We start from the raw sequence: 24015 nt of genomic DNA on the forward strand, positions 1-24015 counted from the left end.
ATTTCGAAATATAAATGCCCAAAACTCTTTCAAGAGATCAATATATATTTCTAGAGTTTATTTATCAATTTTCAGATCACCTAGAGCATATTTATCAAAAGCCGAAAATACATAAGTTTGTGGTACTTGGTTAATTGGAGTATGGGAATACAAGATATCAAAGTTGATGCAATGTCAAAGAAGGCTACCCCAGGAAAAGCAACCATTCTAGCCCTTGGTAAAGGTTTCCCTCACCAACTTGTAATGCAGGAGTTTTTGGTTGATGGATACTTCAGGAACACCAATTGTGATGATCCTGAACTCAAAGAGAAGCTTAATCGCCTTTGTAACTCTCTTCCTCCCTCTCTATCTCTTTCGACGTTATCATGTTAATGAATGAAATAGTCGAATTATCAACAATAACTTAAATAATTAGAATCAACCACAAAAAAATGCCAACATAAATCTTTCTTACTTCTGTCAATTCCATTTTATTTATTTTTTTTAAAAAAAATCACCGAATTATCAAATTTGTCTATTTAGATTACTTTTTAGCTGATTAACAGGTAGGGTTGAACTTGGTATATTGTAGGCAAAACAACAACAGTGAAAACAAGGTATGTTGTAATGTCAGAAGAGATCCTAGATAAATATCCAGAGTTAGCAATTGAAGGCCGGCCCACTGTAACACAAAGGCTTGACATTTGCAATGAGGCTGTGACCCAAATGGCAATTGAGGCCTCTCAGGCCTGTATTGCAAAATGGGGCAGGCCCGTTTCTGATATAACCCACTTGGTATATGTGTCCTCTAGTGAGGCCCGTTTGCCCGGCGGAGACATCTACCTTGCTAAAGGGCTCGGGCTCAAGCCCGAAACAAATCGGGTTATGCTTTATTTTGCGGGTTGCTCCGGTGGTGTTGCGGGGCTCCGAGTGGCCAAGGATATAGCTGAAAATAACCCAGGTAATTTTTACTTTACAGTTTGTCATACAATATGTGCCTAAAGTTTAGCTATATAGGTGTAATGTTTAGTTAGGAAAAAAATGTAACATTTTGAACTATGTGTTGACAGTCCTTGACACGTTAATTTAACATAAGTTATGACACTTTTTATCATCTGAACCTAAAACATCTACTTGTAGTATTTTGCGTTATTATGGATATGACATGGTTTAAACCACGAATTTCATTGATAGGTAGCAGGGTCTTACTTGCTACTTCAGAAACAACAATTATAGGGTTTAAGCCACCAAGTGCTACTAGACCATATGATCTAGTTGGAGTGGCATTATTCGGAGATGGAGCCGGGGCAATGCTAATCGGGTCAGACCCAGATCCTACCATCGAAAGACCACTTTTCGAGCTCCACACAGCCATTCAGCATTTCTTACCTGATACTGAGAAGATCATTGATGGTAGGCTAACAGAGGAGGGCATAAGTTTCAAGCTAGACAGAGCATTACCTCAAATAATTGAAGATAATATCGAAGATTTTTGTGGTAAGTTAATGGACACTATAGGATTGTCTAACAAGGACTACAACAACATATTTTGGGCAGTGCACCCTGGAGGACCGGCAATCTTAAACAGGCTCGAAAAAAGGCTCGATTTGTCACCGGACAAATTAATTGCTAGCCGACGTGCTCTGGCTGATTATGGTAATGCTAGCAGCAATACAATTGTGTATGTGATGGAGTACATGATGGAAGAAAGCAAAAAATTGAAGAATGAACCTAAGAATGATGAAGAATGGGGCTTAATATTGGCTTTTGGTCCTGGTGTTACATTTGAGGGTATTGTTGCTAAGAATCTTACTATGTGAACAAATATTTTGTAACACTTAATAATGTGCATCAAATGTTGGCCTGGTTATTGTTATAATGTTACATAAAGTCTGAAACTGCTAAGTTTATGTATTGGTTTAATGTTCGATTTGCATGACAGATTGAAGTTACTATATTGTGACAATATTGATTATAAATCAGTACTTTGTACCCTTCACAAATCTATATTAATACTTTGAATGTACAAGTATAATGTTAAAAGACTTATAAAAATGGCGGATCCAAGAAAATAATAATAATGGTTTGTCTAAAGTTTTCAAATTTTTATACTAGTAAGAAAATTATAAAAAGTTCAAAGTGAAGGTAATTGATTGTACAAGGCCACTGTCATAATTTATCAGTTTTATTGGATCTGTCCTTGATTTTAACGTGACATTTTAAAATAAGGAAAAGATATGCATAAAATTTCTAAAAGAACCTCAAATTTAATAAGAGTACATTATAATTAAAATTCAATTCTAAATCCGATACGAATTTAAACACGATTATAATTCATGCAAAAATAATAAATATGGAGCATCAAATTAAACAATGGGGCACATCAATTAGCTGTTAAAGATTTGATCTGTTGAAAAATCTGGCTTCTATATTTTAAAATTTTGTCGTTCATGTAAGCACTATTGGTCTATTGCACTTGTAAATTTATTTTGTCCAAATCAAAGTGGTGGAAGCCAAATGGTCCCAATGACCCATTTTTGCATGTTTTATTAATCAAATGCAACGTTCTTTAGTAATCAGCAGTAACTAGTAAGTGAGTTAGAAACTTAGAAAGAATATTCCATTCAAGCAATTAATGTAAAATTCAAGCACCTTCCTTTACTTTTCTTCAAGTTGACTTCATAAATTAATTTGATCAGAGTGTAAATGAATCTAAGATGTTTTGAGTAATACGAGGATAAATCAATACATAAAACGACCAGATATATACTCAATTATTAATCAGACATATTTCTATTATGATGTAGTACAATGCAATATAGATTTGGACTTCTCATTAATTTAATACTATATGGTATTCTATGAATAACCATTCTCTCAAATAAAAATAATGCAGAGATAAGAGTAAAAAGAATTATTCAAGTTGATCAAGTTTATAAATTGATGTGTATTCACTTTATTGTTATATTTTATATTTTATACTGTATGTCGTTGTTATTGTATTGGTACAATCTGTTATACATATTGTGAACCCTAATCCACAATCCAACAAGTTTATAAAATTTGATTTCTCATTCACAATTGCTTCGAAATTATTGAACCTCCGACAAAATGGTTAATGTTAACGTACATAGATCTAATATAATTCTAGAACATAGTGTAGACAAATAAATTTATCTCTCGGAACATATATTACCAATGCAATCTAAGCAAGTAGCTAGAATTATCTGAATGAAAATTTAAAAGTTGTAGGAGTATGTCAGGCTAGTCGTGTTAACTGACATTCAAGTATAAATAGGTACTTTAATATACTTTGTAGTACAACGTAAGAATATAGCCAATGAAATTAAGTCAAATCCTTTCATTAATCTCTCCCTTTCCTTTGTTTACTTCACTAATACGGAGTATCAAACATCATTAAACAAACTAAGATAAAAAAACTACCCCAAAATATAAAAAGCCCATCTGCATTTCCAGCTACTTTATAATTGTTAAGGAACAAAGTGAGTAACCACTATGTCAAAATCTGTTGTGCAAATGCACTGATTAGTATAAAACATATTCTTAAACCCTAACCATCAATTTAAAATTTTGATTAAATTGGTTCGTTGACATTATATTAAGAGCTAGTTTGATATAAAGGTCACGAGTTCAAATTTAATTTAAATCACCGCGTTTAAGTGTTTTTATTGAGTTGGTTGAAGAACACAAAAAAATACAGCTTGTATTAAAACCATGAAATCTACATACAACGAAATGGATGGCATATGCAATGCTGTATTTGAGTGGTCTACAACTTAAAAAAGAAAGCAATGTAACAATAATTAGATTTATATGATCTAAGTGCCTTTTATTTTATAACTTTGTTTCAAAGATTCCACCACATTTCTCACATGCTATTTGTCAGGCAGCTAAGAATTTGTACAAATTGCTAGACAAAGTTAAATGGGGTTCAGAGATAAAAAGAAGTACGGAGTATTTGATCAACAACAAAAAGGCAAAAGAGATATCCACTCATCATATGTTAATATGTTTATGTATCACTTTTTTGTCTCCTCTTTGCTTTGAATCTAATTTAGAGGTGTCTTGCAAAAAGATTATTCTGCCCATGAATTGAACTTTGCTAGATCATCATATGTAGCACCACTACTACCCTTTTGCACCATATTCTCTTTGCTGTAGTAGTGTCACTTAAGTCATCTACGGAATACGAGTGCATTATTACAGTACACTTGAGAGATCAAAAGGGAGGATGAAATTTGAATCCGTAGTTATTCATATTAGATTTTGCATGCTTGTCTTAACTAAATGATTAAGGTTATGATAAACAACTATCCCTTGCAAGATTGCATCTTTTCACTATAAATTCAATGCAACATAATTTCAAAATAGCCACATAGCTAAACCAAAACTTGTTCTTGGAATTTTATAGATCAATAGATAGCCTATTATTGTTTCAAACTAATTTATATAATCCTAAGAGACACCCCACACATTTACTTTCAGAAAAAATTTCGAAATTGGCTCAAAAGCATGGATTATACATCAGTTTGGACAATTTTGGAGTTTTACAAACATGAAAATGAAAATATCGAGGTGTACTGTTGTTCATGGGCCCACAATATCCTGACCTGTTAATCCATTTGGGTGGTTGAAACCATATACTTTGCATTTAAAATGTCAATTTGACCCCTTCATTAACTCAAGGCCACCACGAGACTTTATACTTGTATATATGATTGATTGATGATCAATATGATTCCAAACAATATTGTATACCAGTGAAACAATAATGCAAAAAAAAAAAGGAACAATATGGGAGAAAATAACTAAATAACTATTGTATGTACAGAGTTTAAATTATGCCATACGAAGTTGCAGTTATTTTGCATAGGGTCCTTCGTCCACTTGATCACTTCAATTCCCACTAACAATTAGTTTAACTAAATGGTCATAACACAAAACTAGTGTCCTTTTAATTAGTCTTTTAACCTTTTGATGAAATAGAGAATCAAGCTAATCTCATTGACCTATTATTTTGGAGATATTATTTAATTATCTTTTAATTTATGACTGAACAACAAGAAAGTTAAGATTGTTAGGCTAGTGTCAAAATAAACAGTACTACAATGTGTACTATAGTTGATACATTCACGTTCTTATCATCTCTCCTTTCAATTCTAAGCAATATATTGTCTGCTCAATTAATTTACAAGTTGTCGCATACCTATATTGCTTGTTCAAATTACTCATTTTGTCTCTATTATTTCTTCTTATTTTTACTCTTTTTGTAAGACAACCATCGTTCAGATAGGAAGATCAAACTTCTACAATACGTTTCCATAAACATGATAATTAATTTCAGTACATTACTTTTAACGAGAATGTATGAAAAAGACGTATGCACAATAATTAAGACAGAGAAAAGTTTGTTTGAACGAACTAACACATATCTCATTATTTCAACGAATGTTACAAATGAAAAAGAAATTTAGTACAAAGGGATAATAATTGCTACTCTTATTTTGAGTAACGGTAAATATAAGCTTAGCTTAATTTAAACATGAATTTGAGGGGTAATAATAGTACTGAATTGAATTAAGGGCACTTGCGTTTGCCGTCGCGAGTGGTCAAGCTTGCATAGCATTCACATTTATCGTAGTTGCCGTAAGTGCCTGGTGGCACGCAGTTGCACCTTTTGCAACAACTTCCACACGCTCTTTGGCATAGATTTGGCCTGCTTGATTTGCTGCACCTTACTAAACATGCTGCATCACAATCTGTGAAAGAAAAATTTTACGTTTACATTAGATTTTTCTCGAGGTAGTGAGATACTGATAGGTAACTAAGCTAGCTAAAAGTCGAAATATTAAACACTAGATAAATGCTAAAGGAGATGTGCCACTTGTATTAATCGAGAATGTACTACGTAATTACATTTTGATACAATGTTATAAGTCTAATATTTAATTCGATTGAAAAAAAATCGTGTCTTGTGGTGAACTTAATTAATTAGTACAAGTTTATTTTTGAGGGAAACATGCATGGATCTAGCAATAATATTATGAAGGAGAGCCGTCCAAATAATAAATTATGAGAACATATATACCTATGAATCCACCGGGTGCCGGACTTATAACGCTACCAGCAGGCTGCATGGTCAAACAAACAGTAAAATCAGTCAAACAATAACGGAAATGCAATTGTTACTCATTTATGTACAAGCAATAATCAATAATACTTTTTCTTTTTTAAATCCGTTCAATCAATATTAAACAATAATAATTAAATGTTTTCATACATACACAAAGACAAAATCATTTGCCAAGAACTCAGTTTTAATCAATTAAAATTAGTTAAAATGAATAAGAATGCCTTGATAATCTCTATAAAAATTAAATAACATGCATGTAAAAGCATAATTAAGTGGATTTAAAAAATATACTCCCTCCATCCCTTTTTTACATTCCTGGTTTCCTTTTTGGGTATTCCAAAATTACATTCCTCCTTTTTATTTTTAATAAGTATTTTTTTTTTCCAAATATCTCAAATTATCCCTTTTTTTCTGTTTTGTAATTAATGCTCACTCTTATTTTCTCATTCTTAGTTTTCTATTTTCACACCTAAATTTAGATGAATATGATTGGTAATTAATTTTCAAATAGGAGCATGTTATTGGTCCTTTATTTTTTGCAAAGGATTGATAATGTATTTAATTTGTTCATCAAAATAAACTAATAATTTGTTTTTGTAGAAATAGTATACGAGGTATTCATTAATCAAAGAAAATAAAGATAAAGATATAAATCCATTTCTCACTTGTAACCTAAGTTAAGAGCTCTCTCGAATGAGAAAAATGCTTTAAAAATAACTTTGAACGTACCGTACATATGAATGTATGGCAAAAATTTATCTTGAAAAAACATACATGTGTAATTATTATTTATCAAATGTCCGGTATAAAATTAAATATTAAAATAAACGAAGTATGTACCATACATGTGTCTATAAAATTCATGTATAGCATACGAAAAATAACTTTTAAGGGTAGAAAACTTACCGCAGGTACAGGTGTAGTAGCTTGGACTAATTGAATAAGGAGAGTTGAAAGAAGGAATGAAGCAATTAAAACCTTAGAAATTGCCATTGTAATATAAAGATGCTTAATAAAATAATTAAGCAAAGAGCCAGATTAATAGAGAGTTTAGAGGAGAGAATAGTTTCAATTTGTGAGTGATACAAAAAAGTGAGCAAAAGCATGCTTATTTATAGCCCAATTTTTTTGGGGCTACTGAGGACGGTACTACTTAATTAATTAGGACGGTAGGTGACGTACTCTAGTTGTATTTTAGTTAATTACTTAGTTGTTACTAATAAGTAATTTATTTAATGAGTTCAACTCGTCAAAAAAAAAAAAAAAAAATTAATGAGTTCAAACTTATCTGGATTTGAGAATGTGCACATAATCGTGTGTACCTTTACAGCTCCAACATTTGATTACTTATATTCACTCCGTGTTTTAATAAGTATTATATTTTGAATTTTTTTACTATTTATATAATGGTTTTGACTTGATTAATTTACTAATGTATAAAAAACAAATATTATTTTAATGGGGTGAGCATGGGACGGGTACCCGTAACGTTAGTACTAACAGTTCGGGTACCCGATAACCAATTATCACTAAAAGTGATATTCATAAACCGAACCGATAAGTTCGGGTACTCGGACTTCGGGTACCCGGATTTTCGAATCGGTTATCGGGTACCCAATAAGATATCCGATAGTGATAATTAAACTTAATAAATTAGTTATTATGATATCATTAACACTAATTAACAACAATACCACATGATCTTGACCAAATTATTAATAGTATTACTAATCATTGATATTATATAGTGATTATGAAGTAAATTAAGAGTTTAAATATTGGAAAAATAGATTTAAGTAGGAAAAAAACAAAAAAATTGCTTATCGGATCGGAACGGGAAACCGTTAATTTTAAAATGATACCCAATAATTATACCCGATGACAAATTATCGGAACGGGTACTCGAACTGTTAGGATTATCGGATCAGGTACCCTAATTTTTGGAACGGTAACGGAACGGATTTTCGGTTTTTCGGGTAGTTTTGCTCAACCCTATATTGTATAATACATTGTTGGATTCGTTATAATATATACTTTCATAATATCAATTTTCCTATAATTTTACTAACATATAATCAGATAAATTAATGGTCATAGTCATGTCTCGCCATGTGTATTTGATCAAAATGTAACACTTATTAAAACATTGAGAGAGTATGTTAGGATGAGAGAGTGAGGGATAACTCAAATAGTTAGAGCTTCCCTCCCGATCTCAAGAGATCTTGAGATCGATTCTTATCACATGCTCTTGTGGCTCTCTAAACACCCAAATTAAAAAAAAAAAAAAAAAAAAACTTATATATTAGGATAAAAATGAATTCGTATTAAATACGTAAAAATAAGTGATTTATTGAAACGGTTTCAATCTATATTCAGTGAATTAGTTTTGACATGTTAATGTGTTAGTACTCTAAGCTTGAACCACTTCGTACGTGTTGTTAGCTCTATTAGTTGTTATGTTACGTAATTGAAAGAATTATGGAGCTATAATCCTATAAAGCATATTAATGTTTTAACTCTTGGCCTATAGTGTTTATGCAATATATATATGCCTAGTAATTTAAAATCTATAAGACCTAGACTAATTTGGATCTGAGTCAGGTCAAATTACAATTAGCTAAAGGTAAAACTTTTGTAACAAGCTAAGTGCTTTTTTGGTGTTTAGAGAGCCATAAGGGCGGGGTGAAATTCGATCTCAGAATCCTGAAATCGGAAGAGAAGCTCTAACCACTTGAGTTATTACTTACTCTCATGTTTTTAACAAGCTAAGTACTATCATGTTTTTAAATCTCAATCTTAAGAGTTTGGTTAAAATGAAACATCTCCTTTACCAAATAATCGATTCGATATTTCGAACAGACACTTCCAACTTTCTAGGTAGATATGTTCTCATTCAAGCATACCATAGCATTATAGTAGCACTAACTAGTTGGTAAAACTCTCTAAAAAAAATGCTATCTAAAGCAAACAAAAGGCGGCCAATAATAGATTCTTTGAACACTAAATAAAGTCAAAGGAAGTGTTAATAAATTGAACAAATCCAGCTATACGATATTGAAGCACACAACGCAAGTTGATTCAAGGATACTTGTACTACATTCATGTCTTTTTCTTGTCCAAATTAGTGAGGACAGAATATAGATGATTATCTTTGATTTTCACAATATTATACTAGTATAAATCTTCTTAACAAGTCATCCTAAATGTAGGTGAGTGTTATTATAATGATCAAAGCCAATATTTAGACTAGAGATCAATCCAAAAATTATAAACTTAGAATATATATATATATATATATATATATATATATATATATATCATTTCTTTTTAACTTTCTTTATATAGTTGTGTATTTAATATAAATTTTATGAATAGACTCTAAGTTAGTGGATATAATATATTCCAGCTAATAATATAGTTTCAGTTACTACAATATTCATTATGTATTGTATACAACATATGTATGTAGTTATTTTCAACCCATTCATACATAACGGATAGATATGATTTCAAGTATATATAGTGGTGCACATTTAAAGAAACATCTTCATCTTCATACAATTACTCTTGAATTAGAGTTTTCTGAGTTGGCCACCACTTTTTCTCCATTGGTTTATTGAAACACTCTATCATAAGTACTATTTGTAGCATTAGCCATTTAATAGTCTTGACTTGAAGGTAGTATGTACACTAGTTCTCATTATTTCAAACAAGCAATCCCATCTAATTATTATATTTGTACTCACTTTGCAACTCTTTTAATTAGCTCAACAAAGTATATCTTCCTTTTCTACAATGTACCTTGTCAATTTGTCATGGATGCCTTTCTTTTGTCAAACATACCAAGTCATACTGTAATACGATTATGACATTATTATGATCTTATTTTGCTTAAACTTATCTCATCTAAACTTATTAAAAACAAAGTAACGTACATCTGTACAGCCTCATCAAACGACATGTTTGTCACCTCTAACACGGGTTCGTACACTAACAACCACATCAAGTAGAAAATTTTGATGATGGAATATGAAGTTATCGAGATTGAGGGGGGAGAGACTTTCCAGGAATATTGCAAGCTGGCAAAAAAGAATTGATTACCTGGAGCTTAACTGGAAAATGTAAAACGAGTACCAACAAAATAAGAGTGAGTAATGAACAATTTCTCAAATTTCAGAATTCCAAGCCCCCACTCTTCCTTCCTACTGTCCAACTGACCTACTCCCCCACTTCTTTATTGTGTTAGTCAAATGATCACTACTCTCACTAATGGCTAATGCACTATCTGACTAAATTTTCACAAAAAATAAAAAAGTCTTAATTCCAGATTTAATACCATTTAATTAATTTATTGGTCCAATTTGGATTTTGCTTGGAATAATGTACTTTCAATGATTTTTTAGTCACAACTTGCGTATTTCATTGCATTATATTCAACCATTTTATAGATGATGAATATGGCATATTCAAGAAGTTAAAAGTGAAAATGATACATGAAATATACAGTTTTCAATGTTTAAATTTGTTATGCATAATTACATACGGAGTGGAGTATATTACGGAGTACAATATATTTCGTGATAAATAAATGAGTAACTTTTGTATACATTCGGTGTACAGTAACTATATATCGGAGGTCCCTTTTATCAAATTTAGGGTCTCATTTACAATTTTTTGAGTTACTTTTATCAATACAGCATATATACTTCGTAACTTTTATTTATATCAGGGTAACTTTTATTCTTATTAGGGTAACTTTTGTTTATTTTTAGGGTAACTTTATAACGGATGTACAATACTAGAGTTTGCAACAAATTTCGTAGGTATCAGGCAGGTTTAGAGTACTATATAAAACATAAAAAAATTTAATTTTTTTTTGCTTTCAAATTTCTACTTACAAAAAATGTTATAGAAAAAATCAAATATAATTTACATTAAATGGCCAGTAGTATAATTTACTTAGACCTTGAGAATTTAAATTATACTCCTAGAAATTAACTTAGACCTTGAGAATCAAGTAAGGAGTACATAATTGATACAAATTTTTTTTACAGAAATATATAAAGTACATTAAAGTCATTTATAAGGGAAAGGGTCCAAGTTGAATACTTGAACCAATAAAAACAAGAGAAGAATAAATTGAGCAACTCCGAAATTAAGTCATACCTAAATCAAATATAATTGATCACTCAAATCATGTTATCATGGTTAGTTCACGTCAATTCAAGTTATAGAATATCAGTTAGTAAGTCAAGTTGTCATTAATTAATTTGGTTAATAAATTCGAATAGGATCATATTCAAACACTATTGACAGCTAATGTATCATTGAAAAACAATGACTTTAATTTTAATCATTTTCTCAAGTAAAGTTTTCTATGAATCGATTTTCTCAATTCGATCAGATTGGTTTATAAAATCATTTATTCTAGCCAATTCATTTTTATGGAGTCTAAAAATTACATGGTTTATGTGCAAACCTATGGGCACTTTTTGCATGTCCAACTAGTATTTAGTTATTTACTACGTACGTAGGATAACACGAGGCATAGTCACCCCTACAAAATTATCATGCAAGATATAACTTAAAGCTAAAACCTAAAGGAGAGACTTGAATCAACTTAAACTTGGATTTGCTGATTACTAACCTCGACATGTTAATTTGGATTTGCTGATAAATTCCTACAAGGTGTAAGATTGTGAACACATCAACCTCCATATGTTTCTCAAGACTTTTATTGGAATCACAATAGTTTTTTTTTATTTTTCCTTCTTCTAATTAAAGTTACTCGGTGTAAATCTAAAATGAGGGAAATAATTTTGACACACCTAAATTGATTTTGACACAATTTTCTATGCTCCTCTTATATAAAGGTATGCTAAAATCAATTAGTAGTGTGCTAAAATTAATTATACGAGTATTATTTAGTTATTCCATCTGATTTTCTGAAATGTTTACATGTACCAATATACATACTGAATAGGATATACCAAATTATAATAATGTACCAACACCTTTGGTAATTTCATTGAGATGTGTCTTAATTAGGCAGTGTACGTGCAATGTTAAGTTGCCTTTTGTCGGTTTTAACGTACACGATATTGAGGGTTTAACACAAACGTTTTTGTAAGATAAAAAGAATTTGCAAAATAGGAACATACAACTAACTCATTCCTTGCTTTGGTGATAAACGGGCCTGAGGAGGTTCCACCTCAAAACCATATGTCGATAAGGGGAGTAGCCCATTAGCCTTATAAAGTGGACACAATTATGTTCTTTTTTCAATGTAGGATACACATTCCTATACAAACTCTCTCTTATAAATATGGGACAACACACCACTCACATATGGGTTTTCTCATGAGCTTAACATTGGTTTTATACTTTTATTGGTGTACATTCTTAAAGTTTTAACTTTGCATTAATTTTTCCAAAACTTTTATTCTTTTTCCTTCATTGCATTCTTTGGTTTAGGTAGGGACGGAGCTATATTGGTGCATACTGGTATTACAACCATAATTAATAGACGATAATAATCTCTAATCTAATATTGAATGTCTGCACAATAATATACGTTATCTATTCTTTGGGTGGTTCGAGGAAACTCGATCCAATCTTAAAGTCAAATATGGTCTAATATGAGTAGCTAGATAGTAAATAAAGCTCTTTGTAAATATGTTCTTATGCAAATACTTCTATAATTAATACATGAAGCAATCAACCAATGACTACCACTAGTTTTGCCAACTAGTGATTGTGGCTCTTAATTGTTTATACAACTCATACTAGCACTAATCTATTTTTACATTTTATTGGTACGTAACACTAGATATTTCCATTGATGTATATCCTGGGCCTCTTGGCTAGGCTACAATTCTAATTTAGACAAAGTATAATTTCTTTGTCAAAAAAATTGACATATTTATAACATGTCATGCATTCATGTCTAGATATTTCCATCAAAGGCGTACTAGCTTCGGTCCAAATTAATTTTGGGGGGGTGGAATTTATCTTGTAGCTAAATTCATAAAAGTGTACGTACAAGTAGATAAGGACTCAATGATGATGAGACTACCAATCGATCTTTCATTCTTGGACCATATATATATACTTGTATTTAGTTGTATTATTTAACTAACTTAGGCTAGGTTGCTATGTTGAATTGCTCACTCGTAAACCAAATCAATCAATAACTAGCTAGTGGCTATTTAGCCAGCTCATCAGTATATTAACGGTACTTTTTTTTATTTTTATAAAGAGTAAGGTTAGATGGCTAACAATAATACAAAGTAATAAAAAAAAATTTAATTTAAAAGCGAATGTACTCTCCTTCAATCAATATCACTTCAATAGTTACTACATAAATATTAAAATAAAATTTGATATTTCGCTACGCTAGCTAGACATTGGTTAATCGTGAAGTACTTGTATCATGTGTATTTCTTTGGTACAAAATGCTTCAACCAACTATATATCTAAGGAAATAAAATACATGTAATTTTAATGGTCATCATAGTAGATTAGATGATTGTAATCCTTATTATGTCATAGTTATGCTAGATGTAACGTGGTTTTGAATATGTATTTACCCGTAAAATTGTTGTGAGCTAATAGTAACGGGTGGCTTGTGTCTTGTTTACTATTGTCCAAAAAATTGTATGTTGGTACATGCATGTTGGATGCTTGGTATATATGAAAGTCTAGCAACTTTTAAAAATTATCTCTTTCAAAATTTTGTAAAATTTACAACCAACATCATCACATAATTACTTCCCAACCATCCTCCTATAAATAGACACCACTTCCCTACTCTCATTAGTCACACACAACTTACAATTCCATTTTTCCTCCTCTATTTATTATTACAAGCAATTCTTCTGCTATTATTTAAATTAAAAATGGCTTTTTCCAAAGCTTTAATTGCTTCTCTACTTCTTTCTCTCCTTGTTCTTCAGCTTGTTCATGCATTTGAACCAGAAACAACCTCAAATCAAATGGTATGTTCTATATTTTTTTTTAATGATATCATGTAATTAGTTTACCAATTAGTGAAATTCTCTATATTATTACATGGTTATATATATTAATACAAAAATTTATGTACTACTATGTTTCAGACTAGCACTGGAAATGTCTCTGAAAGTAAAGTGGGTGAGTTTCTCTAATCTAATCTTCATAAAAAGCTCCCATTATTTGGTTATTTTATGCAACATTTACTCAAGGAAATGAAAGTTTATGCTCATTATTTGTTAGGAATTTTAGTAATATATATACATATAAAATAAAATCTCAAGTGTTGTTCAAAATTTACATGTTATTTAGAAAGTGATTAGGCTAAGATTTTCCGTTTTGCTCTTTCTAAATAGTTATGTAATGCATGATTAAAGTTAATAAAAGTATGTAGAATGTTGTATGATAATTTTTTACATAGTAAATGTAAATAGGGTCATGAGTGACAACAAACCTCATATACTTGTATAAATTTTTAAGTTTAGCTTCTTAAAAAGATTTTTTTTTTTTTTTTTTTGACATTTGTTATATTTTCCTAATCATCATTGGTTGGCCATCGTTGTTTTGGCCAATTGGGAGCATGATGTGCATGGTTTATTTTTTACATTATAATTGCATGTACTTCAAACTTTCATGCTCTAGATTTTCACAATTATGTCCTATAATTGATGTTTATATACTACATATATAATAAGTAAAAATAAGACATGTTCTTTTATTCTGAACTATATTTAATTACTTTGCATTATATGTTCTTTTGGAGACATATTGAGGTACATTATACTCTCAGATGCATTTAAAATTCACAAATGAACTATTCATTAGAGTTTTACTGGAGATTAGGAAATTTTTTTACTTATAACAATAAAGGACTAAGTAAGCAAATTCTTCCATTTTGCAAAACTTCACTGAAATTGAAACTTCTTTTGTAACGACGTGTAATTCGATGTCAACCAATCGATCATAAATGTGACAGGAAATATTGATTTTTACTCCAACAGAATTCTGATGAAAACAATAAATAACTTTTACTGAGCATTTAGTTTTGAAAATGGTACATGCAGATTGTGGGGCAGCATGTGCAGTGAGGTGCAGCGCCACAAAGAGGCCAAACCTATGCAAGAGGGCGTGCGGAAGTTGTTGTAGCAAGTGCAATTGCGTACCACCAGGCACCTTTGGCAACTACGAAGCCTGTCCTTGTTATGCCAACTTGACCACCAAGAATAAAATGCACAAGTGCCCTTAAAAATATCCGGAATTGACTTCTGTGTTCTACTCGGAAACAACAAAGCTTTAGTCTTGAAATGATTTGGGGTCAAAATTCTATTTATGCTATTAGTAAAATAAATCCATTTTTTAGGCCGTTGTAATTCTTATAGCTAGCTAGCTGATGATATGTTTAGTCATGTTAAGTGAGTGTAATTTAGATGAAAGTTTATGTCCATTGTTGTACTATTTTGTATAATAGCGGAAGTAGTTTTTAGTAATCTACCATTACTATATTTTTATTTTATGTGTATTTTATATTCCTTTTCAAGGGAATTAATGCTATGTAATGTACCACTGTTTGAAAGCTACTTGGTAGTATGGAATAAATTCATTGAGGTTTCATATTTGTTTGGTGATGTGATTAATTGTTAATTTGTTGCTGGGTTAATGTCAATTTATTTTGTCACTAGAAAGGATAGTTTCAACCATATTATTCTGTGTTGGAACAATTTAGGCGTAATAATTCTAAGTATAAATCCGACATTGCAGATAAGGTCGACTTTATCAAGTCTACCTACCAAAATTTACTGTGTTTAAAAAAATTTAAGAATCGTCTTAGCATTATCAATGCATTCACACATTCTATTTTATCTTAAACCAATTCTTTTTATCCTTCATTATAGTTAGGCATATGAATTCAAAAGTGAATTAAAGTTTCTAAATTATCTCATCTTCATCGAGACATGATAGTGTAATGCTCCACATATAAGCTCCTTTCTTAAAACAATCCATTTACTTTACCAATGCTAACTAGCTTCGTTTATTAATAATTAGAACGATACACTCCTTGGGGCAACGACTTATCATATGTTACTGTGTTACATGGTCGTGGTTTAATGAGTTTAATCTGCTAATTAGGCTTAGACCAACATTTACTAAAAACTTGATTTGAAGGCCAAAAAATCATTTGTTGCACCCACAAAGCTTTAATGCTTGCTCTTAACCAACCTTGCTTAAGGCAATTGCTTCTTCCTCCCTTCCCTCCAAATTTGAAATTTTTCCAGAAAACCCAGTATTACCACCCTTTTTCTACTCTATCTTCTCTCTTAAATCTCTGCAAGAAACCCCAACTTCTCAAACAATTCCATGCTAGGTTAATCCTCCATGGCCATCACCAAAACCTTTCTCTCATCTCTAATCTTATTGAATCCTATGCTAATTTGGGCCTCAATAGACTCTGTTTTCATGTTTTTAATTCAATTTCTAACCCAAGTTGGGAAATTTACAACAGGGTTCTTCAAATTATTGCAAATTCTGGTGAATTTAAGCAAACCCTATTGTTATATGATGAAATGGTATCAAATTCTATGTACCCAGATGAATTTTCATACCCATTTATTCTGAGGTCTTGTAAGCATGTTTTGATTGGTGATTATGGTAGAAGGCTTCATGGGCATTTGGTGAAACTTGGATTTGATGTGAGTGAGGAAGTGAGGGTGGGTTTAGCTGGGTTTTATTGCGAACTTGGGGAGTTTGAGAATGCACGTCAAGTGTTTGATGAAATGCCTGTTAGAAGGCTGGATTACTGGCATTCTCTGATTGTGGAGAGTTTACAAAATGGGAATCTTACGGAGACTTTTGGGGTGTTTAAGCAGATGATAAAGGAAAATATTTGGCCGAATTCAGTTTGTTTGATCAATTTGCTAAGAGCTAGTACGGAACTGAACTCTTTAAAATTAGGGGTATTGGTTCATGGTCTAATTGTTGTTAGTGGCCTTAGTGAAGATTTGTCTGTATGCACTGCATTGATAACTATGTACTCTAGAATAGGTAATTTAAAGAATGCGGGTTTGGTGTTTAATACGATGCCTGAAAAGGATCGTGTCGTGTGGAACTTGATGATTTCAGCATATTTTCGCCGTGGGCAACCAAGAAAATCCCTGGGGTTATTGGTGAAAATGTGTAATGAAGGAATAAGAATGGACCTGTACACTGCACTTGCAGCAATACCGTCAACTGGTGAGTTGAAATCGCTTGAATGGGGGAAGCAAATCCATGCTCATGGCATCAGAAATGGCTTAAATCATCTGGTTTCAGTTCAGAATTCTTTGATAGATATGTATAGTAAATGTGATAGTGTGGAAGCTGCCAAAAAGGTTTTCGACTTGGTAATAGAGAAGACTGAGGTTTCGTGGAGTTCCATGATTAAAGGATTTGTTATTCATGAACGATATTTTGATGCCCTATCTCTATTTGCCAGAATGAAATGTGATGGATTTTTGGTTGATTCTGCTGCAATTGTGAGCATCTTGCCTGCTTGTGTGAATGCTGGTGCATTGGAGCAGTTGAAATATATTCACGGGTGCACCATCAAGTATGGTCTGCTCTCTACACCATCTGTAAATACAGAATTACTGGCAAGTTATGCTAAATGTGGGTGCATAGACATGGCGAGAAGGCTGTTTGATGAGGAAGAGATTGACAATAAGGATACGATTACTTGGAATTCGTTAATAAGTGCATATTCTAAACATGGAGAGTGGCAACAATGCTTTCATCTTTATGAGCAAATGAAAAAGACATATTTCAGACCAGACTCAATAACATTTCTTGGATTACTGACAGCTTGTGTTAATTCTGGTCATGTTAATGAAGGATGGAAAATATTTAAGGAAATGACAGAAACCTTTGGTTTCCAGCCTAGTCAAGAACACTATGCGTGTATGGTGGATCTGTTGGGTAAGGCAGGGCATATTGCTAAAGCTAAAGAGCTCATAAACTTGATGCCCATCAAAGCAGATGCCCGTGTATGGGGTTCATTGTTAAGTGCTTGTAAAATGCACTCAGAGACCGCAGTTGCTGAGTTGGCTGCTGAGAAGCTGATTGAAATTGAACCAACAAATGCAGGGAACTATGTACTGATGTCTAACATATATGCTGCATCAGGAAAATGGGATAAAGTAGCAAAGATGAGAAGTTTTCTAAAAAATAAAGGTCTGAAGAAGACTCCTGGCTGTAGTTGGCTGGAGGTTAATGGAAAAGTGCATGAGTTCCGAGTTGCTGATAGATCTCACTCTAGATCAAATGAGATATATGCTGCTTTGCAGTATATAGAGCTCGAAATTGAGGACATCATTAAGGCAAGCCTACCAAAGCCGTGGGTTATTGAAGATATTGAATATTAGACAAAAGTAAAAAGGCTTTCCTTAACACTAATTAATGGAAGAACTCTTGTCCAATCTCCAGGATTGAATGTTTTAATTCTAATAATTCTATCATATTTCATTTTGTATGCGAGTTGGGAGCAATGTATAGAGCGAATAACAAGTGTTTATAACAAGACATAAATCAAATCCAAATGAATAATTTGTTGCAATGACTGGACTAAATGCTTGTCTGTTCTTGTTATACCATTTGTTGAGCAATTGAACATTATGTACAAAAAGACTAGCATTCCACAATGTTGAAACTTGCAAAGTATGAAATGTATCATTTACATCAAAGTTTCTTAAAGGCACCATTCCTTGTAAAAGCCAGAACAAAAACTTATTCTTATTTTCTTGCCATTCCTAAATTTCAAATCTGCAAATTAGACATAAAATTGTGCATAATCTACAGAACTATCTAAGTGTTGCACAAAAAATTGCACAAGATATAGTTAGGACGCAATCTGGGAGTAGTGCTCACGGGTGATGCAAAACTTCAAAAGATAAGTCATACGATAAAGAATCGTTCTTCCCCTTTGGACAGTCGAAACATCATCTGGGAGCACATACTTTCAAGCGTACCTTACAGGTTCTTTAGCAAAGCAGGTTCACTACTTCAGACTACCTGCAAAAGGAAGAGAGGAGATTCATTTCCATTACTTAATATTTCTTTTTCAGATAAGAAATCAAATTAAAAAACTCACAAACCTTTTGTACAAAGCTTTTACATCTTTCCTAAGCTGAGGATTCTGCAAGAAAATATCACAACTGTCTTCTAAATCAATGGATTCCAATTCTAAATCCTTCTTCTTAGAAAATTCATCCCACTCAAACCACATTTTCGCTATTACTTCTTTCTTAAAACAAGTTCTGTGGTCATCCTCTTCAGGAGAATCAGCTGCAACCAGTCTATAAGTAAACACTTTTTTCAGTTGTCCTGGCCTAAATGCCCGGCACACTGCTTGCCAAGAGACAGAAGGGTTTGGATGAACATCAAGTATCAAAATACGTGATGCTCCAACAAGTGATATTCCTTCCCCACACGCTTTAATCGATCCCAAAAACACTCTAGCATTAGGTGAGCTGTTAAACTGTTCCATGGACCATTCACGGTGTTCTGGTGTTGTTTCACCTGTTATCATGAATATTTCCTTGCTGATAGCCCAACCTTTGTGATGCACTGCTAACCGCTCTAAAAACTTCAAAGGCAGGAGATACTGACTGAAAACTAGCAACTTTTCTTGTGCAATTTCACATAAACGTAGCATGTTGAGGAAGAACATGGCTTTCACCCCATCAATAAGATTCATTTTCTTGATCATTTGATCCAGTTTCTCGTCACTCATAATCCGATTTTCTTGATTGGTTTCGTTACTGCTCCCTGAGAACTGCTTCAGCTGGGGATGCAAATATACTGCACTTCCCAAAGAACTACTTCTGAACTTTCTTTCCTTCAATTTCTTCATCTCATCAACTTCAACCTTCTGTTTCGGGCTAAGATTGAGCAAGACCGTAAAGTCTATGAGTCCTGGTAACTCATCAAAAGAGTCACCTTTATAATAGTGAAGAACTTGGCTTGTCATCTCACGCAAATCTTTTATGATCCCAAGTTTTCTTTGTTCATTATCATCATCAGTCAGTGTATTTTCCACTAATTCATAAAAAGCAGCATCCCCTGCTCCTGTCAACTGTTTTCTGACCCCAGAAATCTTAACTTTGCTCATAATACGCCTTACTATTACACGATTACGCTCTAACTTCAGAAATTTAGGCTGAACAAGGTTCAGAATGTTAAAGACTTCTACGACATGATTCTGATAGAGGGTTCCAGAAAGCACAACTTTCCGAGGTGTCTGAACTTGAGTTAGTGAGTGCAGTGTGTCAGTGTTTTTATTCCTTGGTGTGTGGCCCTCGTCCAATATCATAACTGTTGGAGCTCTCACCAATATTTCTTTACAGGCAGCCTTTTCATTGCTAGTAACATCACTGGTCACAATGGAAGAGAATTGCTTGTACCCTAAGAAAAGAATGCTCTTCTGCTCAGCCCATTGCTTCAAGACATTCAGCTGCTGTGAACGACTGGCTGCCTTCACCGAGTAGAAATCATATAAGGGGATATCATCAAGTTGCCACCTCTGAAATTCTTTTTTCCATGTGCCCAAAATTCCTTTTGGGAGGATTACTAATGGTCTAGCAGAAGGGTACTTAGCGAGATAGCTTTGCATGAAACATATGATCATAAATGTTTTTCCGGAGCCAGGGGCATGGGCCAAAATGCAACCATGTGGATTCTCAGTCACCAAATTTCTAAGCAGGAAATTAAAGCCCTCAATTTGATGAGGTTTCATCTGTTTAATGTGCTCTGCGTGAGCTATAACTTCAAGTACACTTTGATCCATGCTCAGTAGGTTACACCAGTCAGGAAGACTGTCAACTGGCTTGTTATCTTCATTTGTATGGGATTCATTTTGGTAACAAGACTTCGTCTTTGTTCTCTGTATCAAGACATAAAACTTAGATCAGATAGAACTAATTTGCAAAGATGTAGCGGAAGAAAGGGATCTGATGCACAAGAAATAGTTTTTCACATTGATGGTCATTTCAAAATTAGTCGAGGCTAGTAAACACAAGAAATGGCCTTTCACCACTAGCCAAAGAACACAAGATTAACTGAAGGTATCCTACATTATACATACTATAAGAAGGGTGCATCTTGGCCAACCAAGATATCAAGTCACAGATAAAGTTTTCATGAACATGCAAACAAAGAGAAGAAATAAGAAGTAGAACACTGGAAGCGTGCATCTGACTTTTAAAATAACAGGTTTTGCACCTTAAGTCAAGCTCAAATGCTCAAACTATATGCAAATCCTCGTACAAATCCTAATCAGAATTACCAACATATATGTGTTAAAAGAAGAAACATGAAGAACTTAGTCTTTACCTTTGGATAAAGAAACTCAAACATATCTTGTATTCCCTTTTGCACAAGTCCACAAACTCGGCAAACATAGCCAATATCATCCTTTAAGATATAAGAATGATCACAGTCATCTTCATCTTTCTTTATTTCTTCATCGGAAAACTGATTCTCAGGAAATTCCTAGAAACATATAAAACCAATGGGAATCATCAGACTATAACTACATCTATAAATGGTCCTATTCTCTTATCTAGAACGGTACTAATCCCATACACTTTATATTCAGGGTTAAATGCTCAATCAGTAAAATACTTAACAAAAGCACTAGAATACCTTACAAGATTCCATTGCAAATTCCATCTCCTTCCATATTGTAGCAACATTCTCATCTTCAGAGTCATTTTTAGATTCGTCTTGAGTTGCAGTATCCTCTTCAACCCCTATGTAGAGTCCTTTCTTGATTTCAGGAGAGGTATGATTTACTAACTCCTCAGAGTCCTCACAGGGTGTAATGGCCCCTAAACAACCGAGAGGAATTTCAATGAAATACATTTGCTTCTACATTGAAGTCTAAAGAAACACCAACATGAAATATGTTTATGCAATGTATGTTGAATTCCTGAGAGTTCAGAGCAATATAATTTGACCATTTTTTGTATAAGACTGTTTACCATTTCGGTTTCTGTCTACCTGTGAAACTTCTTTTAGATACTCAATATTTTTAAAACCAGCCAAACCTTGTTCTTATGTGCCAACTTGTTGACACTAAGGGAAAAGTCCAAAACCTTGTTTGCTAACACTTATTAAAGGGACTTAGAAATGCAGAGCATCAACAGAAGCACTTCACACGATGCATAAGTCCAATGCCTTGTGACCTTCACAATAACCTTCTAGGATATAACTAAAGTACACAAACAATTCAGAAAAAGGAACTGATCTGAAGTCATTACAGAGAAAAATAAAGCAAGGTGTATATGCATCACGGCACTCAAGCACAACCTTAACAAGAGAGGATCATTTCAAAAGAAATTCTACCTGCAATAATTGCATATTCAGCAAAATGAATGTAATTTGCTTGAAATAGAAGTCCTACCTCCATCAACTTCTACTTCTCCTCCCGTGTTTGAATCGATTTTGTCAATGAACGTTGGATGATTAATTTGCTGACTGCATCCAATGCTGAAGTCTGTAGGAGGATGCCAATCCATCCTTTTTTCGCGTAAAGCTAACATTCTCAAAAGTCTGGCTTTTTTTTGCATTAGTGCATTTGGATCACTAAATTCAGCATCTCCATGACTGACAACAGCTTTTATTTGACTCAATAAGGACAACCTTGCAGGTTGCATCGGCTTCATCTTTTTTTGACGAATTATTTTCGCTCTCATAATTCGAACAGTCTTGTGAAATTGTGACTTTAAGACATTGTACTCACTTTTGTCACATTTCATCCTGTTATGCATTGTTTATTGCTCACTGGAAACCTAGTAACATGTGAGAATGATCTTCAGTAAGTCATACAAGTATCATATTTCATACTTAAAAAATTACAAAGTGTTAACAATCTTAACATAGTGATTAGTAAATGATGATTAAATTAACAATAAATTGTCTCAAATCCTTAAAAAATGTCTCATAAATCAAATGTGGCACATAGAAATAAGATAACATATACTGAACTCCTGAATACTCCTCCAGGCAATCAAATGGACAAAGATACCTTAATTCAAAATAACCAAGTTAAAAAATCAAAGAGTTAAAAAACCAAATGACCTTCACATTGAAATTAACTAGTATTAATTTATACTATTTAAAAAATAAAAAAATAAAAATTATACGGAGTACTATGTATCTACGACTTTCTCCCCTCTCTCGTTAGTAAATCTCATGAACAACCATCCTATTCCCGAAAAATCGGGTTTTTACCACTTCCAAGAATCACAAGAAGCATAATTTAAACATTCAACCAAATGACTACTCATACTTATCAACTCACACATGTACATGATGTACGCTAACACATGTAATACCAACCACGGCTTAAGGTTGTAACTTACAACATATGATCATAAAATTCATGACATTGTATTTTTTTTTTTTTTTTTTTTTTACCAATAATTCATGACATTGTTGAGGACGATAATTTAGGTGAACCTAAGTAAAATACGGTAACTTTATAATTTTCATTAATAACAAAAATTTATGGACCCCATTATTCCATGAAGCCAAATTTCAGCAAACCCTCAATGTGAGTTGAGGGTTTAAAAAAAATTGATTCTTTGAACACCCATTTAAGTTTATATGCTAATAATGCATCGAAAGGTACAATTTTTAAACAAATAAGCAAAATTCATTGATTGAAAATGCTGAAAAAGTTAAAGAAAAAGAGAGAAATTAGAAATCTTCACTCACCAATAGAAATTGCGTCAATAATTAACCAAATGCTTGTGCTTTTCGAGATGATTATAACTTTTAATTGGAGATTAATAGTTAAAAAAATACTCGTATGAAAATCGAATTTCGGAAGAAATTCTCGA

The 24015-nt window shown here is 32.6% G+C and overlaps 5 protein-coding genes across 5 annotated transcripts; 3 read left to right on the plus strand and 2 right to left on the minus strand.

Moving 5' to 3' along the window:
* The first annotated feature begins 74 nt into the window (after window positions 1–74).
* On the plus strand, window positions 75–1854 carry LOC145588308 (type III polyketide synthase B-like). The gene is made up of 3 exons (XM_081644953.1): window positions 75–325; window positions 572–940; window positions 1174–1854. The coding sequence occupies exons 1-3, from the start codon at window positions 142–144 to the stop codon at window positions 1797–1799; spliced, it is 1179 nt and encodes a 392-aa protein (XP_081501079.1). The 5' UTR covers window positions 75–141; the 3' UTR covers window positions 1800–1854.
* A 3553-nt stretch (window positions 1855–5407) lies between these two features.
* LOC145588311 (gibberellin-regulated protein 1-like) lies at window positions 5408–7198 on the minus strand. Its single transcript, XM_081644954.1, has 3 exons — window positions 7040–7198; window positions 6089–6131; window positions 5408–5759 (listed from the first exon to the last, which is right to left on the minus strand). Exons 1-3 carry the CDS (start codon window positions 7124–7126, stop codon window positions 5578–5580), a joined length of 312 nt encoding a protein of 103 aa, XP_081501080.1. The 5' UTR covers window positions 7127–7198; the 3' UTR covers window positions 5408–5577.
* Window positions 7199–13942: 6744 nt separating this feature from the next.
* On the plus strand, window positions 13943–15756 carry LOC145590018 (snakin-2-like). Its single transcript, XM_081646746.1, has 3 exons — window positions 13943–14130; window positions 14251–14284; window positions 15208–15756. Exons 1-3 carry the CDS (start codon window positions 14032–14034, stop codon window positions 15387–15389), a joined length of 315 nt encoding a protein of 104 aa, XP_081502872.1. The 5' UTR covers window positions 13943–14031; the 3' UTR covers window positions 15390–15756.
* A 585-nt stretch (window positions 15757–16341) lies between these two features.
* Window positions 16342–19101, plus strand: LOC145588312 (pentatricopeptide repeat-containing protein At4g19191, mitochondrial-like). Its single transcript, XM_081644955.1, has one exon. The coding sequence runs from the start codon at window positions 16342–16344 to the stop codon at window positions 18535–18537; it is 2196 nt and encodes a 731-aa protein (XP_081501081.1). The 3' UTR covers window positions 18538–19101.
* A 78-nt stretch (window positions 19102–19179) lies between these two features.
* On the minus strand, window positions 19180–23486 carry LOC145589206 (protein CHROMATIN REMODELING 35-like). The gene is made up of 6 exons (XM_081645753.1): window positions 22575–23486; window positions 22369–22371; window positions 21815–21999; window positions 21503–21661; window positions 19267–21053; window positions 19180–19183 (listed from the first exon to the last, which is right to left on the minus strand). The coding sequence occupies exons 1-6, from the start codon at window positions 22939–22941 to the stop codon at window positions 19180–19182; spliced, it is 2505 nt and encodes an 834-aa protein (XP_081501879.1). The 5' UTR covers window positions 22942–23486.
* Between the last annotated feature and the right edge of the window lie 529 nt (window positions 23487–24015).

This window comes from Chenopodium album, chromosome 17, assembly GCF_948465745.1.
Source record: "Chenopodium album chromosome 17, dcCheAlbu1.1, whole genome shotgun sequence".
NCBI classification, from domain to species: domain Eukaryota; kingdom Viridiplantae; phylum Streptophyta; class Magnoliopsida; order Caryophyllales; family Amaranthaceae; genus Chenopodium; species Chenopodium album.

Excerpts from the sequence above, each read along its gene's own strand:
- LOC145589206 (XM_081645753.1), bottom strand. The coding sequence starts at position 22,941 with ATGCATAACAGGATGAAATGTGACAAAAGTGAGTACAATGTCTTAAAG. Across the intron at positions 21,662-21,814 it reads TTGCAATGGAATCTTGTAAG|GAATTTCCTGAGAATCAGTT; the intron begins GTATTCTAGTGC and ends ATATGTTTCTAG. Across the intron at positions 21,054-21,502 it reads TTGAGTTTCTTTATCCAAAG|AGAACAAAGACGAAGTCTTG; the intron begins GTAAAGACTAAG and ends GTCTTGATACAG.
- LOC145588308 (XM_081644953.1), top strand. The coding sequence starts at position 142 with ATGGGAATACAAGATATCAAAGTTGATGCAATGTCAAAGAAGGCTACC. Across the intron at positions 326-571 it reads AGAGAAGCTTAATCGCCTTT|GCAAAACAACAACAGTGAAA; the intron begins GTAACTCTCTTC and ends GGTATATTGTAG. Across the intron at positions 941-1,173 it reads TATAGCTGAAAATAACCCAG|GTAGCAGGGTCTTACTTGCT; the intron begins GTAATTTTTACT and ends TTTCATTGATAG.
- LOC145588311 (XM_081644954.1), bottom strand. The coding sequence starts at position 7,126 with ATGGCAATTTCTAAGGTTTTAATTGCTTCATTCCTTCTTTCAACTCTC. Across the intron at positions 6,132-7,039 it reads CTACTACACCTGTACCTGCG|CCTGCTGGTAGCGTTATAAG; the intron begins GTAAGTTTTCTA and ends TTGACCATGCAG. Across the intron at positions 5,760-6,088 it reads GGCACCCGGTGGATTCATAG|ATTGTGATGCAGCATGTTTA; the intron begins GTATATATGTTC and ends TTTCTTTCACAG.
- LOC145590018 (XM_081646746.1), top strand. The coding sequence starts at position 14,032 with ATGGCTTTTTCCAAAGCTTTAATTGCTTCTCTACTTCTTTCTCTCCTT. Across the intron at positions 14,131-14,250 it reads AAACAACCTCAAATCAAATG|ACTAGCACTGGAAATGTCTC; the intron begins GTATGTTCTATA and ends ACTATGTTTCAG. Across the intron at positions 14,285-15,207 it reads TGTCTCTGAAAGTAAAGTGG|ATTGTGGGGCAGCATGTGCA; the intron begins GTGAGTTTCTCT and ends TGGTACATGCAG.
- LOC145588312 (XM_081644955.1), top strand. The coding sequence starts at position 16,342 with ATGCTTGCTCTTAACCAACCTTGCTTAAGGCAATTGCTTCTTCCTCCC.